At 44.8% G+C, this 23,953-nt stretch overlaps 1 protein-coding gene across 4 annotated transcripts in view; it reads right to left on the bottom strand.

Moving 5' to 3' along the window:
* PAX3 (paired box 3) overlaps positions 1–23,953 on the bottom strand; it is a 170,255-nt gene that overhangs the window by 29,330 nt on the left and 116,972 nt on the right. For 2 of the 4 annotated variants that reach the window (XM_015417631.1, XM_015417630.1), the window contains one exon: positions 4,176–4,375. In XM_015417631.1, coding sequence (XP_015273117.1) covers positions 4,176–4,375 — 200 coding nt within the window. Of the gene's footprint in view, positions 1–4,175; positions 4,382–23,953 lie in introns of all 4 variants that reach the window. The other 2 variants (XM_015417628.1, XM_015417629.1) reach the window with 1 other exon arrangement.

Raw genomic sequence — 23,953 nt, 5'->3', positions numbered from 1 at the left:
CCCTGCCCTTCCCTCAGAGTCTCAGAGCATTTTACAATCTCCTTCCCTTCCTCTCTCCACAACAGACACCTGTGATGTAGGCGGGGTTGAGAGAGCTCTGAGAGAACTGCTCTTGAGAGAACAGCTCTGAGAGAACTGTGACTAACCCAGGATCACCCGGCTGGCTGCATGTGGAGAAGTGGGGGATCAAACCCGATTCTCCAGATTAGAGTCTGCCACTCTTAATCCCTACACCAGACTGGCTGAACCCCACCTGATCTCCACCAAAGAAAATTAAGTAGCCCTAAAAAGGCCGAACTCATTCAGACTGAACTGCAGTAGAATGAATCTCTTCTTTTATAATCCATGTAAGCCCTCAGTGAATGCATGTAACGACAGGTGGGGACAGGCAAAATTGCTAACTATCTCAACACTGGGGGGTGTCTTATACAGTGGCTTGAATCCTGCTTAGGACACAGGAGGAGGGGAGTTCAATTTTGGTTGATCCCCTTCCCACAGGATACCTCTGATTACCTTCCCCAAGCTATTCCTAAGGGACCCCATTCCTCAGGAACAAAATTGGGGCCATTTTGGGTTGCCACAAGAGGAAGAACTGGGGAAAAAATCACCCTGCCTTATTGTGTGTGGAAATTCTAGATGGGATCCAAGTTATAGTTTTGTTTTCTTTTGTTTAAAAGACTAGAGTCATACGCCATCTCAGTTCTCATTGGCACCTCCTGTCTAAAACAGAGCCGGTTTACCCTTTTATTTGCCAACACAAAGTAAATAGGGTATTCATAGGGCTGCCAACCTCAGGGTGGCACCCGGAAATGTCCCACTATTACAATTGATCTCCAGCTGACCCAGATCAGTTCCCCTGGATAAAATGGCTGCTTCGGAGAGTGGACACTATGGCATTATACCCTGCTGAGGTCTTTCCTCAGGATCCACCCCAAAAATCTCCAGGTATTTCCCAACCCAGAGCTGGCAATCCTAGATATTCAACACAAAGAACAGAGAGGCCAGGGGCAATCTAATACTGACAGTGAGAAAGGCAAGAAAAGAATGGGGTGGATCCAACCATCCTCCAAGCCTAAGGAGCCTTCCTCCATCTTCAGTGATTCTTTCAATGGGAGGACCACTTCATAGAATCATAGAGTTGGAAGGGACCTCAGGGTCATCTAGTCCAGCCCCAGTTGGAGGAGGAGCCTGTCAAGTTGGAGAAAGGCTTCAAGCTTTAAGGAAGTTAGGTATCCAGATGCTAAGTTGTAGGAAGTAGTATGCATTTGAGTATCAGAAATAGTAGCATCCATAATAACCCATTCTAGCCCAATCTCATCAGAGCCTGGAAGCTAAGCAGGGTCAGCACTTGGATGACAGACCACCAAGGAAGATTGAGGCTGCTATGCAGAGGAAGGCAATGGCAAACCACCTCTGCTCACCTCTTTCCTTGAAAACCCTATGAGGTGGAACTTCATGGGGTTGCCATGAATAGGTAGATGAATACCAAAAATAACATCCATGACAAATTAACGAAGAGTCAGTAAAGATAAGTTGCAAAAACGTTGACTGCAGTAATTCTGTAGAAAAATTTCTGCTATAATCACTCACACACAACGAATACTGTGCAATGAGAACAATTCGTTTCACAATATTTGCTTTATCTGAGCGTGTAGCTTGTGAAGACCTCGGATACTGTTATTAGAGAATCAACATGGAATGTTTCCTTTAAGAGTTTATAGGAAGTAATTGATCAGAATTGGGATTGCTACATGCTCAGATAAAGTAAATATTGTGAAACGAATTGTTTTCATTGCACAGGATTCGTTGCATGTGAAAATTACAGAAGAAAATTTTCTACAGAATTACTACAGTAAACGTCTTTGCAACTTATCTTTACTGACTCTTCGTTATTTTTGTCACGGATGTCGTTTTTGGTATTCCACTTCCGTGTTCTCTCATTTCTGGCTTCTATGAATAGGTAGACGGCACACCTTACCTTTTCTGAATTTATGCCAGAGTGGGGCATAGTTGCCTAGGGTGTCAAAATGTGAAAGCCCAGCCTGTTTTGCCTGTTTGCGGACCTGTTGCCCCTGTTTTTCCCTCCATTCAGGTTGTACTGTTAATTTTACCTCCTTGCCTCTACCACTGCTTATACCTTCTACCTTTCTGGATGTTTGTCACACCAAATCTAATTGTTTCTGTCTCTCTCAATGTTCATAAAATCCCATATTTTGCAATCTACATTATGCAAATTAAGTTTATTAGGCATATATTGCATAATTTATTCTAGGTGCAGAATATTAATTTCCTTAATTTAGATCTGGGAGATTTTTAAGGTATATGGTTACTCATTATGACCGTTGATATCTTTCCAATGGGATGCAGAGAAGCAGTGATTGCTGTTAAGACAAAACTAAGGGCAATCTCCCTAGAAAGAGTATTATGTAAAATACAAGAAAACTTTAACAAATACCCACGTTAGGCCACTTAAACTTCAGTTCATCTTGAATTCCCAGAAGGTATCGTTCTGGTATTTTAATCACTGATTGACTGGGCTTTTTATCCTTCCATGCTGTTCTAAGAAAAAAGTCCATATGTTCAACATAGTAGGGAATTTGCTAGGCTGTAGATCACAGAAGTAAGTGTGAGACAAGATGTGTCTCAAGGGAACCCAAGGAAGCCATAAGGAATGTAAAAAGTCACAGGGTTAAAGCCACATTAAGACAGCTGTTATGTTAATGATACTTCTGCTTTTCTTGTAGCTGTGGGTCACTATTTTTTTAAAAAAAACGAACATTCAACATTGCTTTTAAAGTTCACACATCCAAAAATTACATGCATAAGAAAATAAAGGGTCTAGTTCTGATTAACTGAGTTTTTTTTAATTCTCAAAAAAAATCATGAAAACAAACCAGTCCAGTTGTGAAAAAAGAGATTCAAATGAGTAAAATGTAAGATGACCTGAAAATAAACCCAGTTGTAAAACTATAGAGAACATTGGAAGTCCAGGTTGTTGAAAAATTTTGGTATTTAACTTTCTAAAATATAAAGCCCAGTTTTTCCCTTAGTTTTGCTGACAGATATCTTTAATTCATATTTCAAGGCATCTTTGTTTTGTTCATTTTTAATACTGATAGTACACTTCAGGTGTAGCGAATGATGAAGTTGTGAAAGTTTATGTTTTTTATATAGAGGCCATGTATCATCGGCAAAGTGCATGCATTCAGCTACAACAGGTCTCTTCAACATTTAATAACCAGTTATTAAGAGGGCAGGAACCCCTGCAAGTTATTTGCATCTGATCTCAGATCTCAATTTTGATTAAATTTAAATGTTCATTTTTGGTTGTAAACATTTTATGGTGCAATCATAAGCAAAATTACAGCCAATTCTTCTGCACAATTAAACGTGAGCCAATTTTCACAACAATTATTTTGAGTAAAATTTATTTATTCATCAAATTTATACCCCACCCTCCCAGCCAAGGCCGGCTCACGGAGGCTTACATAAAAATAAGACACATAAGTTACAGTTAAAACAGTCGTAAAACAGAAGGGAATTGGGTCTAATGAATTAGTCGGTGCTTGAAGTTCTCAGCTCACCATATCTTGGTTTAACCCAGATCTTGAAAACATTATCTTAGTTCTTTCATGAGAAACCAAACATAATTTAGCAATTTTCTTTCAGTATCTAAATTTTAAAAAAGTAAAATTTCATTTCTTAATCAAGCATCATTTTTCTATGCTATGTGCCATTGATTAATGAAACCATTCTGAGAGGTTACAAGGGAAAAAATGAAATTAAACTGCAGACTCCAACATGAAATGAGCTGATTTTTTTAAAAAGGAAGGAAGACCAAGAGGGTGACTCAGTCAGCTGACTCATTTCCCTCTCTCAACCCTGTGAATGCCACTCCCAATAAGAAACCTCATTCCACTGGCAACCCACCCAAGACATTACTTGTGGAAGGGCTGTGCCTGCTAAATGATGCATGTGAGGAATGGACTGGATCAACCCTCCCAAAAAACTTGAACATTTCTTCTATACTATGAATTTTGAACAAGTTTGGTATCTCCATCACTCTCTTTGCTGAGAAAATTCATCCAGATAAGAATGGTGCAAAAGAGCATCAGTATTTCTGCTCATCCACCAATTAACAGAAAACGTTCAGGAATATTTTAAGTAATACTTGCCTGAACCCGAGCCTCAGTGAGTTTAGCCCTTTGCGCAAGTTCCTCCCGAGTGTAAATATCAGGATAGTGGGTTCTCTCAAATGCTCTCTCCAGCTCCTCTAATTGTTCTGCTGTGAAGGTTGTTCTACTACGACGTTGTTTTCTCTTTAATGGTAAATCTGGTTCTGAATCTATGTCAGACCCTTCATCTGACTGAGGTGCTGAAGCTAAAACCAAAGGGGGAAAAAAATCAGTATTTTGCCTGTTAGAGAATGAAGGACTAGTTCAATGTACAGAAAGGGAGGCGGAACTGAATAAAAACACTTTATTCAAATAAGTTCGAATAATCCACTGAACCAAACAAGGACCATCATTTTCTGAGAGAACTGCGGCACAGTTCATTCAAATGAGTGGATAATTCTCAATAGTTCCTTCAGTGAATATGCTAACTTTTCTTCCTTTTGGAACATCTCCAGCCAGATTCCAATTTCCTTGTCTGGGTATATATTCAAATATATTTGACAAGGGTTTTTTTTAATCAGTTCTTTTAACAGACCTTAAATATTTGAAACCTCTATCATGTAGCTTCATTGTCACTGTAATTAGCTGAGTCAAGCACAATGGTTGCTCCCAATGCAAATAAACACATATGTTCATTAATTTAAACATTCAAATGCATTTTCAACTAATTTAAAGTTATGCATCCTGACAACTGAAACAGCTACATTTAGCAAATCATTCAAAGTCAAGGATTACCTATCAAGAGTTCCAGTGGCTTTTTAATGGCCACTGCTCCAGGGGCCACTTACTTCCACTCGTGTCCTTAAACAGAATAAACACAGTAGAGACCCAATTTTAAAAGTATTTGCGCAGTTAGTAGCACTGGAGTGTAACTAAGAACACAAAACCACAGTAGGAATCCTTTTTCCTCCTTCCTAAGAGACCATCTTGTTCAGTTTCAGTTGTTTTTACATATTCGGTACTGCTGAATCTGTGTTTGAAATACACCTAATCTGTTTACTCACCCTTACACAGGAGGACAAAAACAAGTCCTTTTACAATCAGCTCAGCTGAAGGCTTTATAAATATCTGGAAACACACAGTAATAGCTGTTGCTGACCCAGAAACTTTCAGCAGCCCACTAACTATTCAAATGTCTACATGAATTCCAGCATTGCTATATAACTTTTAAATTAACTCTAATCTCATCTACAATCCATCTCAGTTGTCTAACCTTTGTAAAGGATCTCTCTCTCTCTCTGCCTTCTAGTCCTGACCAACCAACAGTTTCATGGATTTTATGATGGAGGCATTGCATAGCCTCCATGGCATCTCAATGCACCTTAGTCAGAAGAAGGACGAAAGGATTTAAAGTAACCTGCTTGTTTTTTGTGGTTTTTTAATAATAAAATTCTTCAGTAGGTTAGTATACTCTATTAATGTCAAACTTGAACAAAGAATCATGGGTAAGTCTAAACTGGGTTAAGGTAGGCAAGAGACCCACATCCCACTTTCCCTCCCTTTTCATAGTTAGTCCTTGATCATTCACGCACCATGGGAAGCCCATATAATATCTTCCCTATCCAACTGTAGGTTGAACTCAATGCTGATCCCTCTCCTAGCAGTGTCCATGGAGAAAAACTGTATCTATCATTCATGTCTAGCATATGTTGTTCATCTGTGATAAAAATTGCGAGGCAGTATAAGATTAACCTCCAGCTCTTAATTCTTCTGTTTCTATAAATCTGTATTTACATTCCCTAGATGGAGTCTTAAGAAGCACAAAAAGGGTCTATAGCCTCAAAATTGTAAAGACCAGAATCCCTTACAGAATGAACCCTCAGAATATTTTCACACATAACTCTAAAAAGCACCCTAGAGCCTTTTATGCCACTTCTGGATGTTGTTGCACAGTAGAAAGTGGAGGAGAACCAGTTTTAAACCCATTACTTCCGTCAGTGTCACTCTTGCAATCATGTGACAAAAATGCATGGAGAGTTTTTATTGTTACATGTGGATATGGCATAAGGGTCACTCTTGAGATATTTTGCCAAGCATCCTTCTAACTCACGATCAGTTGGAAACCAGACTAACTCTCCAATGGACAAAGATTTATTTTGCGTATCTTATTCATTTTTATTTATGATATTATTATCCCACCCTTTCTTCAAGGAGCTCAAGGGAAGCTAACTTTAATAATCACAGCAAATCCTATGGACTAGATTAAATTGAGAAAATGTGTTCAGCCCAGGTGAACTTCATGGCTGAGTGAGAATTTGAACCCTTGTCTCAGTACAACATGCTATCCATAATACCTGTTTCTGCAGCCTCCTAACAGAAAAAAAAATAGGAATTACATTACAGAATCCTTTCAGGGAGAGAAAGCAGAAAGCTGGAAGAAAGGATGGCATTTAATTTCTAACTCAATGCAAAGAGGAAGAGCATTGGTCTCAGATAACTTAACAGCACCTGGTACTGCTATGTAAACTAAAACAGAGTTGATTCTGCATTCTATATGCTTATGAGAAACACATCTGGTCTACGAAGTTCAGTCAAAACATGAGGAAACTTAGAAGATGCTGCATTGTCTAGAGACCTCACTTAATGCCTTTCCAGATGATGTTTTTTTGTTTGTGCTATAATTACACACTTGTTACTCAGTTGTTACAAAGGATGCAGACATCTTTCCTCAATGCGCTGCTTCTGCTGTGAAGAGGCCATATTTTCCTAGCACTCAGCAATATTTAGTTCCTGTCTATTCCAGTTCTCCCATCCCCAGATTATGACCATCGGGAATGCTGCATGCTATGTGGTTATACATTCATTAGGGAAAATAAACCATTGATCCCCTTTGTCTACCCAAGTAATGAGCATTTAAAATGTGAGTCATGCAAAAGATATATCACATGTCTGGATAGAGGGAGACCTCTGGACAATTCACCACATTCCCCACTGGTGCTTCACAGACTGGTGAATGGAGAGAAAAGGGGAGTGCACACCGGTTTTGCAGGAGTGTGCTAGCGCCCGACATCATTTCCAGAGAAATACCAGAAGTGGCATCACTATGTCAGAGTGATGGTCTAGCACTTGACTGAAACTCTTATTGTTTATGGTTAAATCACAGAATTTGGGGCAAATTCTATGCATCCTCCTAACAGAATGACATCACTTCCAGTTTTTCACCAGAAGTGGCCTTGTGTGTCAACGTGCCTGTCCCCCCAATTGTTGGCTGAGACTGATAAACCTATAGCTGATTGCTATGTAAGAAATGAGTCATTTTCGAATGGGTCATTTTGTAATTTCTCAGCACCCTGTAATATTGAGCCCCAAAATTCACTTTTCAATCTCATTTCTTCCTTATGCAAATAGAACACATGATTATTTATTTTCATGCCATTTTCTGTTCCCTCATACTAATTTCCCCCCATAAATTATATGAATTTTAAACATTATTTATGTTAATAAATTTGCATTCTAATTTTATTTATTCACTTCATTTATACCCACCTTTCTCCCCAATGGGAACCCAAAGTGGCTTACATAATTCTCCTCTCCTCTCCTCTCCTCCATTTCATCCTCACAACAGCCTTGTGCAGTAGAGTACATGACTGGCTCAAGGTCACCCAGTGAGCTTCCATGGCAGAGTAGGATTTTGAACCTGGTTCACCCGGATCCTAGTTAGACATTCTTACCACTACACCATGCTGGCTCTTATTAAAAGCATTACAAGCAGGGACCTGCAAGACTTGTGGGGGAGGCTCCCATTTCCCTCTCCCCCACTATTTTCTCTTTCCTTTTTCTGAAAGCCCTCATAGCCACCCCCCTTTTACCGCTTATTTTGCTCCTTCCCCCCACCCACCAGTCAACCTATCTTTATCAGCCCACCCCCATTCAGCTTTCCCTCCTTCCATCCCCTGGTAGCTTCTAAGGGGAAAACTATGGCTTGATTGTGCAGTACTGGACACTAGGCCAAGCTCAGTTGCATATTGCTGTCCACTGGACCTAACAGAGCACCCATAAGAACTTGCGGGGGGGGGGTCACATCATTTCCCCCCTGTGCTCCCTTCCCCACACTCTTTTGTTCTCCTGGCAGCCTTTATTTCCTCACTCCTTTTCCTGCTTCCTTTGCTTCTTCCTACTCACCAACCTACCTTTCTTTTATCTGTCCCCCCATCTTCAGCTTTATATATTATACTAGCAGTAAAGCCCGTTGTGAAAGCAATACAACGAGATCTAGAAAGAGGCTCTGGGGGAGTGCTCTGGCTTTGGGCAAACAGTGTCAATTTGCTGTGGTGACCTCAGCAGGGTATAATGACAGAGTCCACTGTTTTCTCCAGAGGAACGGATCTCTGCTACCTGAAGAGCAGTTGTAATTGTGAGTGATCTGTAGCCCTCACCTGGAGATTGGCAGCAATTGTTACCCAGGACAAAGTGGCTGGTTTGGAGGGTGTAGTCTATGGCATTCTACCTGTCTGAGGTCCCACCCCTCTGCAAACCCCACCCTCTCCAGGCTCCACCCCTCAAATCCCCAGGAATTTGTCAGCATGTAGTTGGCAACCCCATCTCCTTCCCAGCTAGCCACCAACCTACCATTATCTGCCCCTTTGACTTCAGCTGACTTCTGCCCTCCCTTCTGCAGAGCAGTTGTAATACTGAGTGCTCTCCAGCCCTCACCTGGAGATTGGCAACAATGGTTCCCTATGTGGGACTGACTGGTTTGGAGGGTGGAGTCTATGGCAGTGTACCTGTCTGAGGTCCCACCCCTCCTCAAACCTCACCCTCTTCAGGCTCCATCCCTCAAATCTCCAGGAATTTCCCATCTGGAGTTGGCAACCCTATCAGGACTGGCCCCAATGTGTTTTCTCCCAAAGGCCAAAGTAGGTGACAGGACCAAGCTTAGTTGCCTACCAACAGGCACTGAGGGGAATGTAGGGTTGCCAGCTCTAAGGAGGGAAATACCTGGAGGTTTGGGGGGTGGATTCTGTAGAGGGCCGGGCGACGGAGGCATCGGCCTTCTGTCGCCCGCCTTGCCCCCCCAATCTCGGCCCGGGCACCCGCGGCTCCCACCAGCGGCCGCCCGACTCCAGACTCCCCCGCGGCCACTCCAGCCAGGCGACGGAGGCATCGGCTGGGTCTACCCTCCAAAGCAGCCATTTTCTCCAGGGGAAACTGATCTCTGTCATCTGGAAATCAATTGTAGCAGTGGGAGATCTCCAGGTCCCACCTGGAGTTTGGCAACTCTAGGGGAAAGTGTGCTGCACAGCAGGGGGTTGAAGAGAATGGTTTGATGGGTGCTGGGCCAAGATTGGCAACAATAGTTCCCCAGGAGCAAATAGCTGGGTTGGAGGGTGGAGTCTATGGCACTGTAACCTGTCTGAGGTCCCCATCTCCCCAGGCAGCTCTTAAAACATGTTCCTGGGACCTACACACCACCAGACATTCCAACTGCCTTGCGGTGGGGGGGGGAGTATGAGGTGTGGAATGGAGTGAAGTCCAATCAGCTTCCATATGCAAAAGACCTTGAAGGTTCCATATGCAACTGACATTCCAACTGCCTTGCGGGGAGGGGGGTGAGTTTGAGGTGTGGAATGCAGTGAAGTCCAATCAGCTTCCATATGCAAAAGACCTTGAAACGCTGGGCGGGACTGCACAAAGCAGCCAGTCAACCCAGCCAGCGTCTTCTGACTGACAGTTCAAGCGTCCATACACTAAAGGAGTGCATTTTAGAACTTTGGCACCCACTATTCAATTATATATAAGGAGAGATATTTATTTCATTATGTCCTGCCTTTCTCCACAAAGGAACCCAAAGCAACTTACATCGTCCTCACGACAACCCTCTGAGGTAGGTTAGGCTGAGATTGTGTGGCTGCCCCAAATCACTCAGTGAGCTTCCATGGCAGAGTGAGGATTCAAACCTAATCCTAATCTAAAACTTTAACCAGTACACCTGCACTGGCTATCATGAGGTGGTTGCTGTTGAACAGTTGCAAGCAGCCAGGCCTGGGTGAGTCATGCAAGTTTTTAGAAAAGTAGCAATAAAACCAGGAGGACTGTTATGTGAGTGGGAAAGTTTGGATTTTCCCACCCATGTGGCAGTTGTTCCCCGTACCCCTGTCCCTACGGTGGCTTCCTGGGGAGTAGGGAGATTTTTAGATTTTTTAAAATGGTAATTCAATATCATTATAGTGACATAACCTTATAATAATCTGTATATCAAGTTCTCTGAATTCCCAGCTTTCATTTTCTTAACAAAATAAGTGTCTAGCCCCTTTTGTTGCAGATATATAAGAGGAAAGGCATATAATGCTACACTAAAATGTAATTGCCACTGCAGGGCAACTAGGGCAGGGAAACTGCAGGGAAAATTGCCCTGTAGAAACCCCAGTACCCTTACACTGTATTGGCAGCCACAGCAGCAACAGCAAAACCACAGAACCCTGTCCTCATATGGAAACCATCATGATGCCTGAACTGAGACAACATCTATATACTAATAGCTAAGTTTGTACAAATCTTTGGATACTTAAATCTGGTTACTGGAGCTGTGGACAGGCAGATCTTTCTATAAACCTGAAAAGGGTTCCAGGTTTTCAGAAAGATGTTAAATTGGGGGAAAAGTAAACTGTGGGGGGATTTAAACCCAAAAATGATAAAAGGAGCACCTGTAATGTTAAGCAATAGATTCCCTCAGTGGCTGCTGCTAGGCTACCACAGGTCCTGTCCATACGAGGCCTTTTGGGCCAGGAGCGGGACGGAACAGGGGTGGAGCAAACGGGCGCGATCCCACTGCAACATCTGGGAAGCGTACCGTCTCCATCCCTGATTCGGCCCTTCCAGCGCTGCTCCGCACCCAAAAAGAACCACCTACCAAGGTGGTTCTTTTCAAAGGGCCGCAGCAATGCTGGCCGTGGGATCGCCGGCGCGTCCTTGCGCCGGCGCATCCCCGGCTCCTGGCTGAACTGCGCATGTGTGAGCATGCGCAGTTCGCCAGGCTCCCCTCTCCACCGTCGCTTTCTCCCCGGCATCTGATCGTGCTGGGGAGCGACGGCGCCGCAACTCGGGGGATCCGTGAGATCCCGCCGCGCCGTCTCAACTTTGCTGCGGCTCACATTAGCTGCAGTTCGAGCGTCCTTTTCCCTGCCGTGTGGCAGGGACCACAGTGTTCCAAGTTTGGTTCTGTCAGTAAAAGTCAGAGGGAGACGGCAGGGCCCTTTACAGGGACTATTTGGATCTTTGAGGGAGGTCTCCTTGGGGCCAAGCCACTGGAATTGCTAGCTCTAGGTTGGGAAATTCCTGGAGATTTTGTGGTGGAATCTGAGGAGAGAAGGGTTTGGGGAAGGGAGAGGCCTCAGCCAGATATAATGCCATACAGTCCATCCTCCAAAGCAGGCATTTTCTCCAGGGGGACAGATCTCTGTTGTCTGGAGTTCAGTTGTAATCTGGGAGACCACCGGGTCTCACATGGAGGTTGGCAACCCTAGGCCTCACAGCAACCTCTCAGTGACTGAATACCACCTGACTTGCGTGACTGAACTAGGCCTGGCTGTTTGCTACTGTTCAGCAGCCACTCTATGAAAGCCAGTGTGGTGTAGCAGAGCTTCAGAATATGGTCTGAGAGTCCCAGGTTAGAATCCCCATTTTGTTGTAGAAGCTCCCTGAGTGATTATGGATCAGTCACAGACTTTCAGCCTAACTTACCTCACAGGGTTGTTGAGAATAATGTAAGCTGCTTTGGTCCCCACTGCAGAAAGTTGGGATTGCATATAAATTTATTTATTTATTTATTTATTTATTACATTTATATCCCGCCCTCCCCAAACGGGCTCAGGGCGGCTAACAAAGAGGCATATGCCATAATTGAACAACTAAATACAGAATAAAACAATCCATCACAAACAAAGTGCCGGTGCTCTAGATATTAATTCCTATCAGTCCAAGATGGGGTCCGTTGACCAAACTAACCCGTCAGCATAAGTTCTGGATAATACTATCGTCCCTTCATGACCAGTTCTTCGGGTCGTCTGGTCGTCTTCCCAGGGCCAGCTCACATCCAGATCGAATCCACCATCAAAGATGGCAGCTCGGTGGTGGTATAATGGTGGTGGCAGCTCCTATGCAAAAGCCTGGCAGAAGAGCTCCATCTTGCAGGTCCCACAGGGCCCAGATCTCCCCTGGAAGCTCATTCCACCAGACAGGAGCCGCCACTGAAAAAGCCCTGGCTGCAGTCAACTTGATGTCCTTGGTGCCTGGAACAACCAATAGGTGTTGCGCCCCTAACCATAGTGCTCTTGGGGGAACATATGGGGAAAGGCGGTCCTTTAGGTAAGCTGGACCCTGGCCATCAAGGGCTTTATAGGTAAGAGCCAGCATTTTGAAGCGAATCTGGTACGCTATAGGCAGCCAGTGCAGTGCCTTCAGCACCGGCTGGATGTGGTCCTGCCTAGTGAGACCCATCAACAGCCTAGCTGCCACATTCTGCACTAGCTGCAGCTTCCGGATTTATGACAGAGGGAGCCCCATGTAGAGAGTGTTACAGTAGTCCAGCCTCGAGGTGACCGTCGCATGGATCACTGTGGCCAAGTCCTCACAGTCAAGGAAAGGAACCAACTGCCGCGCCAGTCGAAGATGGTAAAAGGCTGACTTGGTACTGGCTGCCACCTGAGCCTCCAGGAGCACTCCCAAGCTCCTAACCCTCACCACCGGCACCAAAGGCACCCCATCAAAGGCTGGGAGAGGGAGCCCCAACCCCGAACCGACCCGACCTAGGCCCAGGACCTCCATCTTCACCGGGTTTAGTTTCAACCGACTCAGTCTAAGCCAACCAGCTACAGCTTGCAATGCCCGATGAAGGTCATCTGGGTAGGAGTTCGACCAGCTGCCTAGCATCAGATAGAGCTGGGTGTCATCTGCATATTGATGACACCCAAGCCCAAAACTCCAAGCAATCTGGGCAAGGGGGTGCATATAGATGTCAAATAACATCGGGGACAGTACCACCCCCTGAGGCACCCCACACTCAAGAGAGTGCTTCCAGGACTGCTGATCCCCTATTGCCACCCTTTGTTCCCAGCCTTGCAGGAACGAGGCAAACCATTGGAAGGCAAGCCCCTGTATCCCCACGTCGGCGAGGCGGTGGGCCAGCAGCTGATGGTCAACCGTATCAAACGTGGCCGAAAGATCTAACAACAGCAATGTCGCCACACCACCTCGGTCCAGATGCCTATGGAGATTGTCAGTCAGGGCGACCAATGCCGTCTCCATCCCATGACCCGGGCAGATGCCAGACTGGAAGGGATTTAAGACTGAAGCATCCTCCAGAAAGCCCTGTAACTGTAACGCCACCGCCCTCTCTATACGTTTGCCCAAATAGGGCAAATTGGACACCAGCCGATAGTTGGCCTATTCGGTCGGGTCCAAAGATGGCTTTTTTAAGAGGGGGCGGACCATTGCCTCCTTGAGTGCTCCAGGGAACTGTCCCTCCAAGAGGGACTTGTTAATAATCTCCCACAGAGCACCTCGCAACCCTTCGTGACCCACTTTAATGAGCCAGGAGGGGCACGGATCAAGGTTGCATGTGGTTGGGCTTAAAGTAAATAAGTAATAAATGTAACTAAATATGGGAGGCAAGTAAAAGGTTGGTTGGTGAATTGCTGAGGAGAGAATGAGGCAGGATGAACCTGTATTATACCTACTTAGGTTGTTTCCTTCCCCAAATCTCACCCTCATAAGGCTCTACGCCCAAATCTGTTTTGGCCTTTGAGGAAGGACTGTTTGGGGCCAAGCATCACTGCAAACCACCAGACAACTTGATACTATCCAAACAGCTTGACTCAACCAGGCCTGAATGCTTGGTACTGTTCAACAGCAGCCAACCCACAAAAGCCATTGCAGTGTAGTAGTTAGAGTTTAAGACTGTGACCTCAGATCCCCATTCTGCAGTGGAAACCCACTGGGTGACCTTGGGCCTGTTACACATTCTCAACCTAACTTCACATGGTTGTTGTGAGGATAAAATGGAGAAGAGGATAATGATGTAAGCTGCACTGGGTCCCTGTTGTGCATAAAGGCAGGATATAAATGACATAAATAAGAGGGGGGCAGATAAAAGGTAGATTGGTTGCGTGAATGTGAAGGAGAGAAGGAAATAGGGAAAGGTGAGGATAAGGGAGTTGCCAGGACAAGGAAAAGAACAGTGTGAGGGGTGGATGCAATTTAGGTGCCCCCCACAAGCCCTTGCAGTTTATCCCCATTGGAAAAGGACCCAGCACAGCCTGCACTGAGCAACTGGGCCACAGATTTCCTGGGGAGAGGTTGCAGGGGGAGGGAAGGAAGGAAAGCTGAAAGTGGGGGAAAATAAAGGTAGGTTGCTGTTGGGTGGAAAGGAGAGAAGGAAGCAGTAAAAGAGGCAAGGCCATGGGGGCTTTCAGGAAAGGGAAACGGGGTGTTGTGAGGGAAAGGGAAATTAGATGACCCACACAAGTCCTTGAGGGCTCCCACCTGTAATAGCCTAAAAATCACACATTGAACAGATAATGCGGCCACGATTGCATCTGCAAGCTCGCATCCAGCCCAATTATTTTGAACAATTCCATCTATTACTAGTCTGCCTCAGGGCAGACCAAATGCTAAGAAACTGGAGATTGGCTGTGAGGCTTTTGCAAGCTATTTCTCAGATAAAGTCTTATTGCTCTGCCATGACCTTCCTGCCACAGTTGAGACAGTAAGGGAACTCAAGGCTCCATGCATGTCTTCTTGTCAAGATCTGGATTATTTTGGTCCACTCAGCCAAGAGGAGGTTGACAAGTTACTCTCAACTGTATGCCCGACCACTTGCAGCCTGGATCCATGCCCGTCATGGCTAATAAAAGCTAGGCTGATGGGCTACAACGCACCCTAAGGGAAATCATTAACAGGTCCCTCTCAGAGGGATAGTTCCCTAGGGCACTGAAGGAGGCAGTGATGTGCCCTCTCCTAAAAAAAAAACATCCTTGGACCCAGCCAAATTGGCTAACTACTGGCCAGTGTCCAATTTGTCCTATGTGGGCAAACTAATGAAGAGGACTGTGGTAGTTCAATTGCAGGGGTTCTTGGATGATACCTCCATGTTAGATCCCTTCCAGTCCAGTTTCCAACCAGGCCATGGAACAGAGACAGCACTAGTTGCCCTCAGGGATGACCTCCGGAAGCATCTGGATTGGGAGTTCAGCAATATTATTGCTGTTGGACCTGTCGGTGGCATTTGACATGGTCAACCATCAGCTACTGATCCACTGCCTCACCGACCCTGGAATTCAGGGGTTTGCCTTGAAGTGGCTCTCCTCGTTTCTTCAGGGTCAGGGACAAAGGGTCGCTGTAGGGGAACAACTGTCCCAAAAGCACCTGCTAGTTTGTGAAGTGCCCTGAGGAGAACAGTGCTTTCCCTGATATTACTTAACATCTACATGTGCCCCCTTGCCCTGATTGCCCAGAGGCATGGGCTGGGATGTCACCAATATGCAGATCACCCAGCTCTATCTATTGTTGGACAGCCAGTCTGACTATAATCCAGAAGATCTGGACCTGGCGTTGCAAGCCATGGCTGGTTGGCTTAGATTGAGTAAATTGAAATTGAATCTGATGAAAATGGAGGTTCTGGGCCTGAGTCAGAGTGGCCCGAGGGCAGGGATCCCACTCCTGACCTTCAATGCAAGTGCCAAAGGTTATGAGATTGGGAGTGCTCGTGGATGCCTCCCTAACAATGGATGCCCAGGTAGCAGCCATTGTGAAGTAGGGTTGCCAAGTGCTTACCTGTTCCAGAGCGGGGGAGTCCAGCCTTGCTCTGGGAGCCTTCGCGCGCCACAAACACATCACATGGAAGTGACACAAGCATGTCGGGGACATTGGGGGCGGGGATGATCGGATGATTGTGGCCCCGCCTCCAACGTCCCTGACGTGCTTGCGTCACTTCCGTGTGGCAGCAGGGAATGGGCCTCCCAGGCGGGGGTTTCCCGGCCCCCCGGGGGGACTTGGCATCCCTACTGTGAAGTCAGCTTTTTATCGTCTTTGCCTGATTAGGCAATTGGTTCTCTTCCTTGAACGCAATGACCTGGCTACAGTGATCCATGCAATGGTTACCTTGAGATTGGATTGTCCCAAATCCAGAAGCTGGAGCTGGTGCAGAATGCAGCAGCCAGGCTGCTACTGGGCCTCCCTATGCAGGAGTACATTCAGCCTGCACTAAAAGCACTGCACTGGCTGCTCATAGCATACCAAATTCAATGTGCTGGTTCACACCTTTAAAGCCCTTTATGGTCAGGGACCTACATACCTAAGGGACTGCCTTTCTGCACATGTTCCCCAGAGAGCACTACAATCGGGATCCCAAAATCACTTGGCCCTTCTGGGCCCCAGGGAAGCCAGGCTGGCTGTGACAAGGGCCAGGGCCTTTTCAGTGGTGGATCCATACTGGGGGAATGAGTTCCTGGAAGACATCAGGGCCCTGCAGGACCTTTTACAGTTCTGTGGGGCCTGTAAAACAGAGCTCTTCCACCGGGCCTTCGATTAGGGAGCTGCACATTACATACTGAGGCCCTGGCCCCAATATTAATATAACCACCAACAGCCAGTATTCCACTGATATGTCCCAGACTGTGCTGTTAGATGACTACATGCTCTGTTGGATGCTGCCAACACCTGCCATCTCCATATGACTCATGCTAGGACTTTATGTAATGCTTTTATTCTTTATTTATTGTGATTTTATCTAACTCTTTGTTTTATCTGTTTGATTATTTTTGTGTAAGCCGCCCGTCAGCCTGCCTTGGCAGGGAGGGTGGGATATAAATTAACAAATAAATAAATAAATAAGACCTTATTGTATTTTCATTGTGCAGGGGAGAAAACTGAATATGAACACTGATACATAAAGGAGGAGAACTATAGCAAAAGGAACAGGACTATAATGATTTCTCCAGTTTACCTTTATTACCCAAAATAAGATTATGATCCACGCAAAGATTAAAAAAAATTATATAGCCAGTCTGATTTTAATGGAAGAGATAAGCCTCCACTTCAGTCTCTCCCACGGAATTCAAGGGGACTTAATTTATCTTTGGCTGGATCGTGCCCTAATCATTAAAAAATATTCACCTAAACTCACACACATACACTTCCCCTAGAGACCTTTGAATCTGAACTATCTCACAGCAGCAGAAGAAAGCAGAGTGTAATCAGTCTCCAAAAACACCAAGTACAGAACAAGAATCAGACTTCACAGGATTACAAATTCCTCCTTTAAGAATGGGAGGAGAAACTCATAAGCACCAACCACCATTGGAATAGCCATGAAGTTTAATTTAAAAAGGAATTACAGAATTAGAAAGCAGTTCTTTGTCCTTTAACCCCTCATGACCCATTTGGTGGCCCCAGAAAATACTTCATCCAAATTAACACTATTATACACAAAACCTTTGCACAATTTCATAGGGATTTGGTCACATGGAATTCTGTAATTATCAGTTCCCCAAAGAACATCATAGACATGCTTAGGCAAAAAAACATTGAACAATAAATAATACACACAAACACTCAGCCTGTTCATTTTTTCTCCTCTCAGCGGGATGTTTCATTTGAATAATTAAAGAGCAAAACATGACAACCATTTTAAAACCATATATTTATTATAAATACAATACAAATCAATTTACAACTATTTGAATAGAGACATTTTTCTTCTGTGTTTCAAAGGCATAGCTTCAGTACTGAATATTCAGTGCTATAAAACTTAGGCAATTTACCCATGGCTTTCCTTTCACTCTTTTGTGTTTAGATTACATCCAAAACAACATTTTTACACATCTCTTGATTCACATTTTCTATTGCTCATTTTCTGTCCCAAATTGCTGTTACCCACACAACTGACCAGCACAATTTAATGGTTAATATAGGTCCGTGTGGGACATGGGGCTGTGGTGGCTCAGTGGTTAAGATGCTTAGCTGCAGACTGGAAGGTCAGTAGCTCAGCAGTTCGAGACCCAAGTGCCGCATGACAGAATGAGCTCCCATCTCTGGTCCTAGCCCCTGCCAACCTAGCAGTTCGAAAGCAAGAAATTGCAAGTAGATAAATAGGTACTGCTTCAGTGGGAAGGTAACAGAGTTCCATGTGTCTCAGCGTTTAGTCATGCCGGCCAAATGACCACGGAAATGTCTTCAGACAGTGCTGGCTCTTTGGCTTGGAAACAGAGATGAGCACCACCCCCTAGAGTTGGATTCGACTAGCTTTCGAGCAAGAGAAACCTTTACCTTTACAGGTCCTGTATTAAGTTCAGGATATTCTATGGCTTCTAGAACTTTTCAGCCAATGAAGAAGATGCTACAACGTGCCACCCAACATTTATGGTTTGTTTACAAGCTGGTAAAATGCTCTATTGTAACTAATATTGTCATGAGGTGCTTTTGTTGTTGTTGTTTTTAAAAAGAGCTGCCTGTACTCATACATAAGGTTGCAATGATATTCTCCAATTACCTCTTAGGACTTGGGAGAACCCCTTAAAAAAGGTGCTGGTACTCAGCACTGGTAAGTACCATCACAGCAAAAAGCCCTGGTATAACATATGTTCTAACTGTGCTTTTATTTGGCTGACAAAATTCCATTTGCTTTACTAAGCAAACTGAATCTGACAAATTTGCTAGCATGAAATAGGTTCTGAAATTCTGATTAATTTACAGGATTATCCTAAGAAGAGTTATACCTTTTTAAGTCCTCTGAAATCAATTGGTTTAGAATAGTCCAACTCTGCTGAAGTTCCATTTATGGGTCACAAGGAAATATAAGTAGTATTTTTAAAAAATAGTAGAGCATGCAACTAGACCACATGGAAGCAATGGGTAATTTAGGCTAATTGCTCTTATATGATGAACCCCTTGTACACTTCAGTTTCATAAAACAAATACACCTATTTGCTTCTGTCAAAAGTTGGAGGATATGTAGTGGGCCTCTTGCCTGCTTTCTGTTCTGAAGTATCCTTTTTTTTTTTGTAGTGAAATCTATGTGAGTGACCTCTATCGTGTTTACTCGGGTGCAAGGCAGGAGGAGGAGTGCAAGTAAGGCTGATACCCCCTTGCGGGCTCACAGTAAATGACAAATGACACTCTCCCTTTGTGATCTTTGGGATTTTTTGTTGACTTATTTGGCGGCTTTTGTTGAGTCCTTAGAAATGGCCTGTGGCTGAGGCCTATTCTACCAATTTCCACGCTCCATCTGTGGTATCCATCAACAGGGTCTTTTTACTTGCATTCAGGGCTCTGACACCTGCCTAGCAGGATGCAAGAGACACAAAGAAAACTAAAGTGGATGAGAAGGGGGGGAGAGACTGTGTGGATTTCTTCTTCTCTCTTTTTTTAGAGGAGGTTGAACTGGATGCTCTATAGGGGTTAATCCATGTCTCTTCAGTCCAGAGACTTCAGCACCTGGACACTTAGGAAAGCTAGTGGAGTTTGCAAATTTAAAACATTAAATATACAATATTAATATTTTTAATACACACGCATACAGAAAAACTGTCACAGAGACTAAGCCACCTCAGAAACTTCCTAATAAATCACATTTGGTGAAGGCACTGCTAGCTGTAGCTGTGTCGTTTTTTTAAATCTTTGTTTATCTTAACCAAAAGGTTTCCCCGGCTGCTCTTTAAACTGTAGAGAAATGTCCTAAGGAGTTCTTTACTGCCACTGGAGGGGGAGGATGGGGCGGGGGTGGGGGGATCATGAGGCCTCTGAACAGTTTTGTAACAAGCATTTCCATTTAAGGAAACATTCCCAATGGAATCTTAAAACATAATTAAGAATTTAGAGACAACCACTCCACATGGCTTCTTTCCAGCCCAGGGCTGCTTCTGCTTCTTCCCCCTCCTCCTACCAGTAATGCTCCTCCATGCCTCTCCTCAGCCTCCTTTTGAAAGCTCAGATTCACAGCAAGGGGTCATTAAAAAGAAAATAAACCCCTGCCAGGTCTTGGCTAATCAAAATAGTACAAATAAATTCTGACACTTAGCAACTCCCCAAGTGCTCACAACCCTGGGAGGAGTGTACAGATTACTTATGAATATGGCAGGCAGCAGGAGACAAATTCAGAAGGTCTAATGTCAGTATCCAGCCACCTGTGTAATGTGTAAGCCTCCCCACATACATTATTGTGTGTTTGTTTAAGATAAGGATGCAGGAACTCATTTTGCAGTGTGCTGCAATGCCTAGCTCATTCACAGCAAGTAGTTTAGATTACTTGACCAGCTTTTTGATGCTGTCATTTAATCCTACATCTGTATGATATTCTTTTCACTGCAGATTTGGGGCTGGAATTTCCCAAGCACTTGCTCAGAGATAATCATCCTAAGCTACTAATAACAATGGAATTTTATTCATATTCTGCAGCCCAACATTTTTACCCTTTGTGCTGTTATATTGTATTGGTTTTACGTTATCATCTTGGACAGGTTTGTTGTTTTAATACCATAGACAATAACACAAAGACATGCAAGTAGATCAGAGGTCTACAAATGACCACTGGCTACTTTCCAGGGAATTACCTGCCATCTGCTGTGTCAGAGCTCCACCAGGTCTCCCTGGGGTATTGCCATTTGGTCCTGAGCTTGGAACCCCTGAACAATTCCCAGACCTGTGGGTCCTCGAGGTTGGATGCGCACAAGAAAGCCAGACCTCATAATTATATAAAGGTGTATTAACTTATTAAAACATTGACTATGCAGTACAGTATCTACAGCTTAATAGCAAGAAAACAAAAAAGCTAACTTTTCTATGCAATACTCTGAATACCTTGGTATTAGATGGCAAATTTTCTTGCAGCATAAGAACATAAGAGAAGCCAATGTTGGATCAGGCCAATAGCCCATCCAGTCCAACACTGTCACACAGTGGCCAAAAATACCAGGTGCCATCAGGGGGGCCAGGACACTAGAAGCCCCCCACTGTTGACCCCCCCCAAGCACCAGGAATACAGAGCATCACTTGACCCAGAGTCCCTATCTATACCTTGTAACTAATAGCCACCGATGGACCTCTGCTCCATATGCTTATCTAATTCCCTCTTGAAGCCGTCCATGTTTGTAGCCGCTGCCACCTCCTGTGGCAGTGAATTCCATGTGTTAATCACTCTTAGGGTGAAGTACTTCCTTTTATCTGTTCTAACCCGACTGCTCAGCAAATTCATTGAGTGCCCACGAGTTCTTGTATTGTAAGAAATGGAGAAAAGTACCTCTTTCTCTACCTGCTCTATCCCATGCATAATCTTATAAACCTGGATCACGTCATCCCTCAGCCGTCGTTTCTCCAAGCTAAAGACCCCCAAGCACTTTAACCTTTCTTCACAGGGAAAGTGTTCCAACCCTTTTATCATTCTAGTTGCCCTTATCTGCACTTTTCCCAAAGCTATAATATCCTTTTTGAGGTGTGGTGACCAGAACTGTACACAGTATTCCAAATAAAGTCGCACCATTGATTTATATAGGGGCATATAAAAAGCATAAAATAAAAAGATATAAAAAGCATAAAATCCATTCAGTAGTATAAAAGCATTCTATACACTGCAGTCCATCATGATGTAGTGTAACATATTTAGGCAAACTAGCATAGCATTAGCATAGTGTTAGCAAACTAGCATGGCTTCCTCTGACCTATACCCTAATTATGGCTTTTTACCCTCTGGCATCAGGTAGTCTCTTGGATCCAATCAATGTTCTTCTTTGGTGGAACTTTCCAGAGGATGTTGGCAAGTGCTCCTAACTCCCTCCTCCCATCTGGTTGTACAACTAAAGCGCAAGTTCCCATGATTAACCAATTACCACATTCTTGAGTTCAGCCTTGAAAGAGATAAGGATGCTACTGAGATCATGAACACCTGTGAGCTGGACTAGGCCTTCTAATATTCGTGTTAACCCATGAGGGGAAAATAAGGTGTTTGGCCTCACATGCTGAGATCTTATAAAGCTTGACTTGAACCCTGGTCTTATCCAGAAAGGCATAGCTCAGGTTTATAAGGAAGAATCACTTAAGTGGAATTAGCTATGCCCTAACTGTCAAGCAATCCTTTTTTAAAAAAAACCTTATGGATGGACTGCATGGTAAGGTTAACACACAAGATTAAAGTCAGCTCACCCTAATGAATAAATAAGAATTGAATTTAAAATAGCTAAATATATGAAGACCAGTATACTTTAGATGCAGACAAGTACACTTGTTCAAATACTCATAGGAGTTTAAATATCCTGTTGCCATGGGATTCATTGGCTGTATTTCAGGAAGTTTCAATACATAATATATACCTTTCCCTACCAAATGGAAGGAGCTGCAGTGGCTCAAGTGGTTAAGACGCTGAACTGCAGGCTGTGGAAGGTCAGTAGTTTAGCAGTTCAAGACCAGAGTTGCCGTATGGTGGACTGAGCTCCCATCTCTAGTTCCAGCTCCTGCCAACCTAGCAGTTTGAAAGCAATAAATAGCAAGTAGATAAATAGGTACCACTTCGGTGGGAAGGTAACAGCATTCTGTGCGCCTTGGTGTTTAGTCATGCCAGCCACATGACCACGGAAATGTCTTCGGACAGTGCTGGCTCTTCGGCTTTGAAACGGAGATGAGCACCGCAACCCTAGAGTCGGACTCGACTGGCTTTTGAGCAAGGGAACCTTTACCTTTTTACCAAATGGAAAGCACAGGTTTTAATCCATTGCATGTTTCCATCATAATGAAAAGAATGTTTTCATTTCTTTCACCAGTCGCGGACTAGAGGGCGGGGGGGAGGAGTGGCGCTTTTCATTCGGGCGGGCACACGCTCGATTTGGTCTTTGCTGCGGGAGTGACGGTGGACCGAATTACTGCCTCGGCAGTACCATGGTCGGATCACCATGCCCTGAGGGCCCGTCTGAATGTCCCACCCCGACCCTGTTTAGGTGGCGAGCAGATTTTGGCTCGCCCGCGGAGCCAAATGGACCCTGTGCGGCTCCAGATGGCTCTGCGGGACCCGAGGCCCCCTGGCGACTCGTTGGAAGAGCTGGTGGAGGACTGGAATGACCGGCTCTCCTCAGCTATCGACGAGATCGCTCCCAGGTGCCCTCTCCGCGCTCGTGATAAGCGAGCTCCCAGGTATATGCAGGAGTTGCGCTCGCTGAAGCGAGAACTGAGATGGCTAGAGAGACGGTGGCGTCGCGCTTGCGACGAGGTGTCCAGAACATCCTATAGGACGCTTATGAAAGCCTACGGGATGGCAGTCAAGGCCGCAAAGAAAGATTTCTATGCGGCCTCGATTGCGTCTGCTAGCTCACGCCCGGCCCAATTATTTAGAGTAATTCGGTCTTTGACAACTCTGCCTCAGGGCAAGGAAAATGCTAGGGAATTGGACATTGGCTGTGAGGCTTTTGCGAGCTATTTTGCAGATAAAGTCTCGGCACTCCGCCGTGACCTCCCCGCCACAATTGATACAGTTAACAAACTTGAGGCCCCTTGCACGTCTTTGGAGCCGGGTTTAGCGTGTTTTGACCCACTCAGTCTGGAGGAAGCAGACAGGTTGTTCGTGTCTGTGCGCCCAACCACATGCGACCTTGATCCGTGCCCCTCATGGCTGATTAAAGCTGGCCATGGGGGGATGCGAGGTGCTCTACGGGAGATTGTCAACAAATCCCTCATGGAGGGACGGTTCCCTGGAGCACTCAAGGAAGCGATGGTCCGCCCTCTCTTGAAAAAACCATCTTTGGACCCGGCCGAATTGGCCAACTATCGGCCAGTGTCCAATTTGCCTTATTTAGGCAAACTTA

The sequence above is a fragment of the Gekko japonicus genome, unplaced genomic scaffold (genome assembly GCF_001447785.1).
Source record: "Gekko japonicus isolate JY-2015 unplaced genomic scaffold, Gekko_japonicus_V1.1 scaffold38, whole genome shotgun sequence".
Classification (NCBI taxonomy): domain Eukaryota; kingdom Metazoa; phylum Chordata; class Lepidosauria; order Squamata; family Gekkonidae; genus Gekko; species Gekko japonicus.
This window is presented reverse-complemented; position numbering and strand designations above follow the sequence as displayed.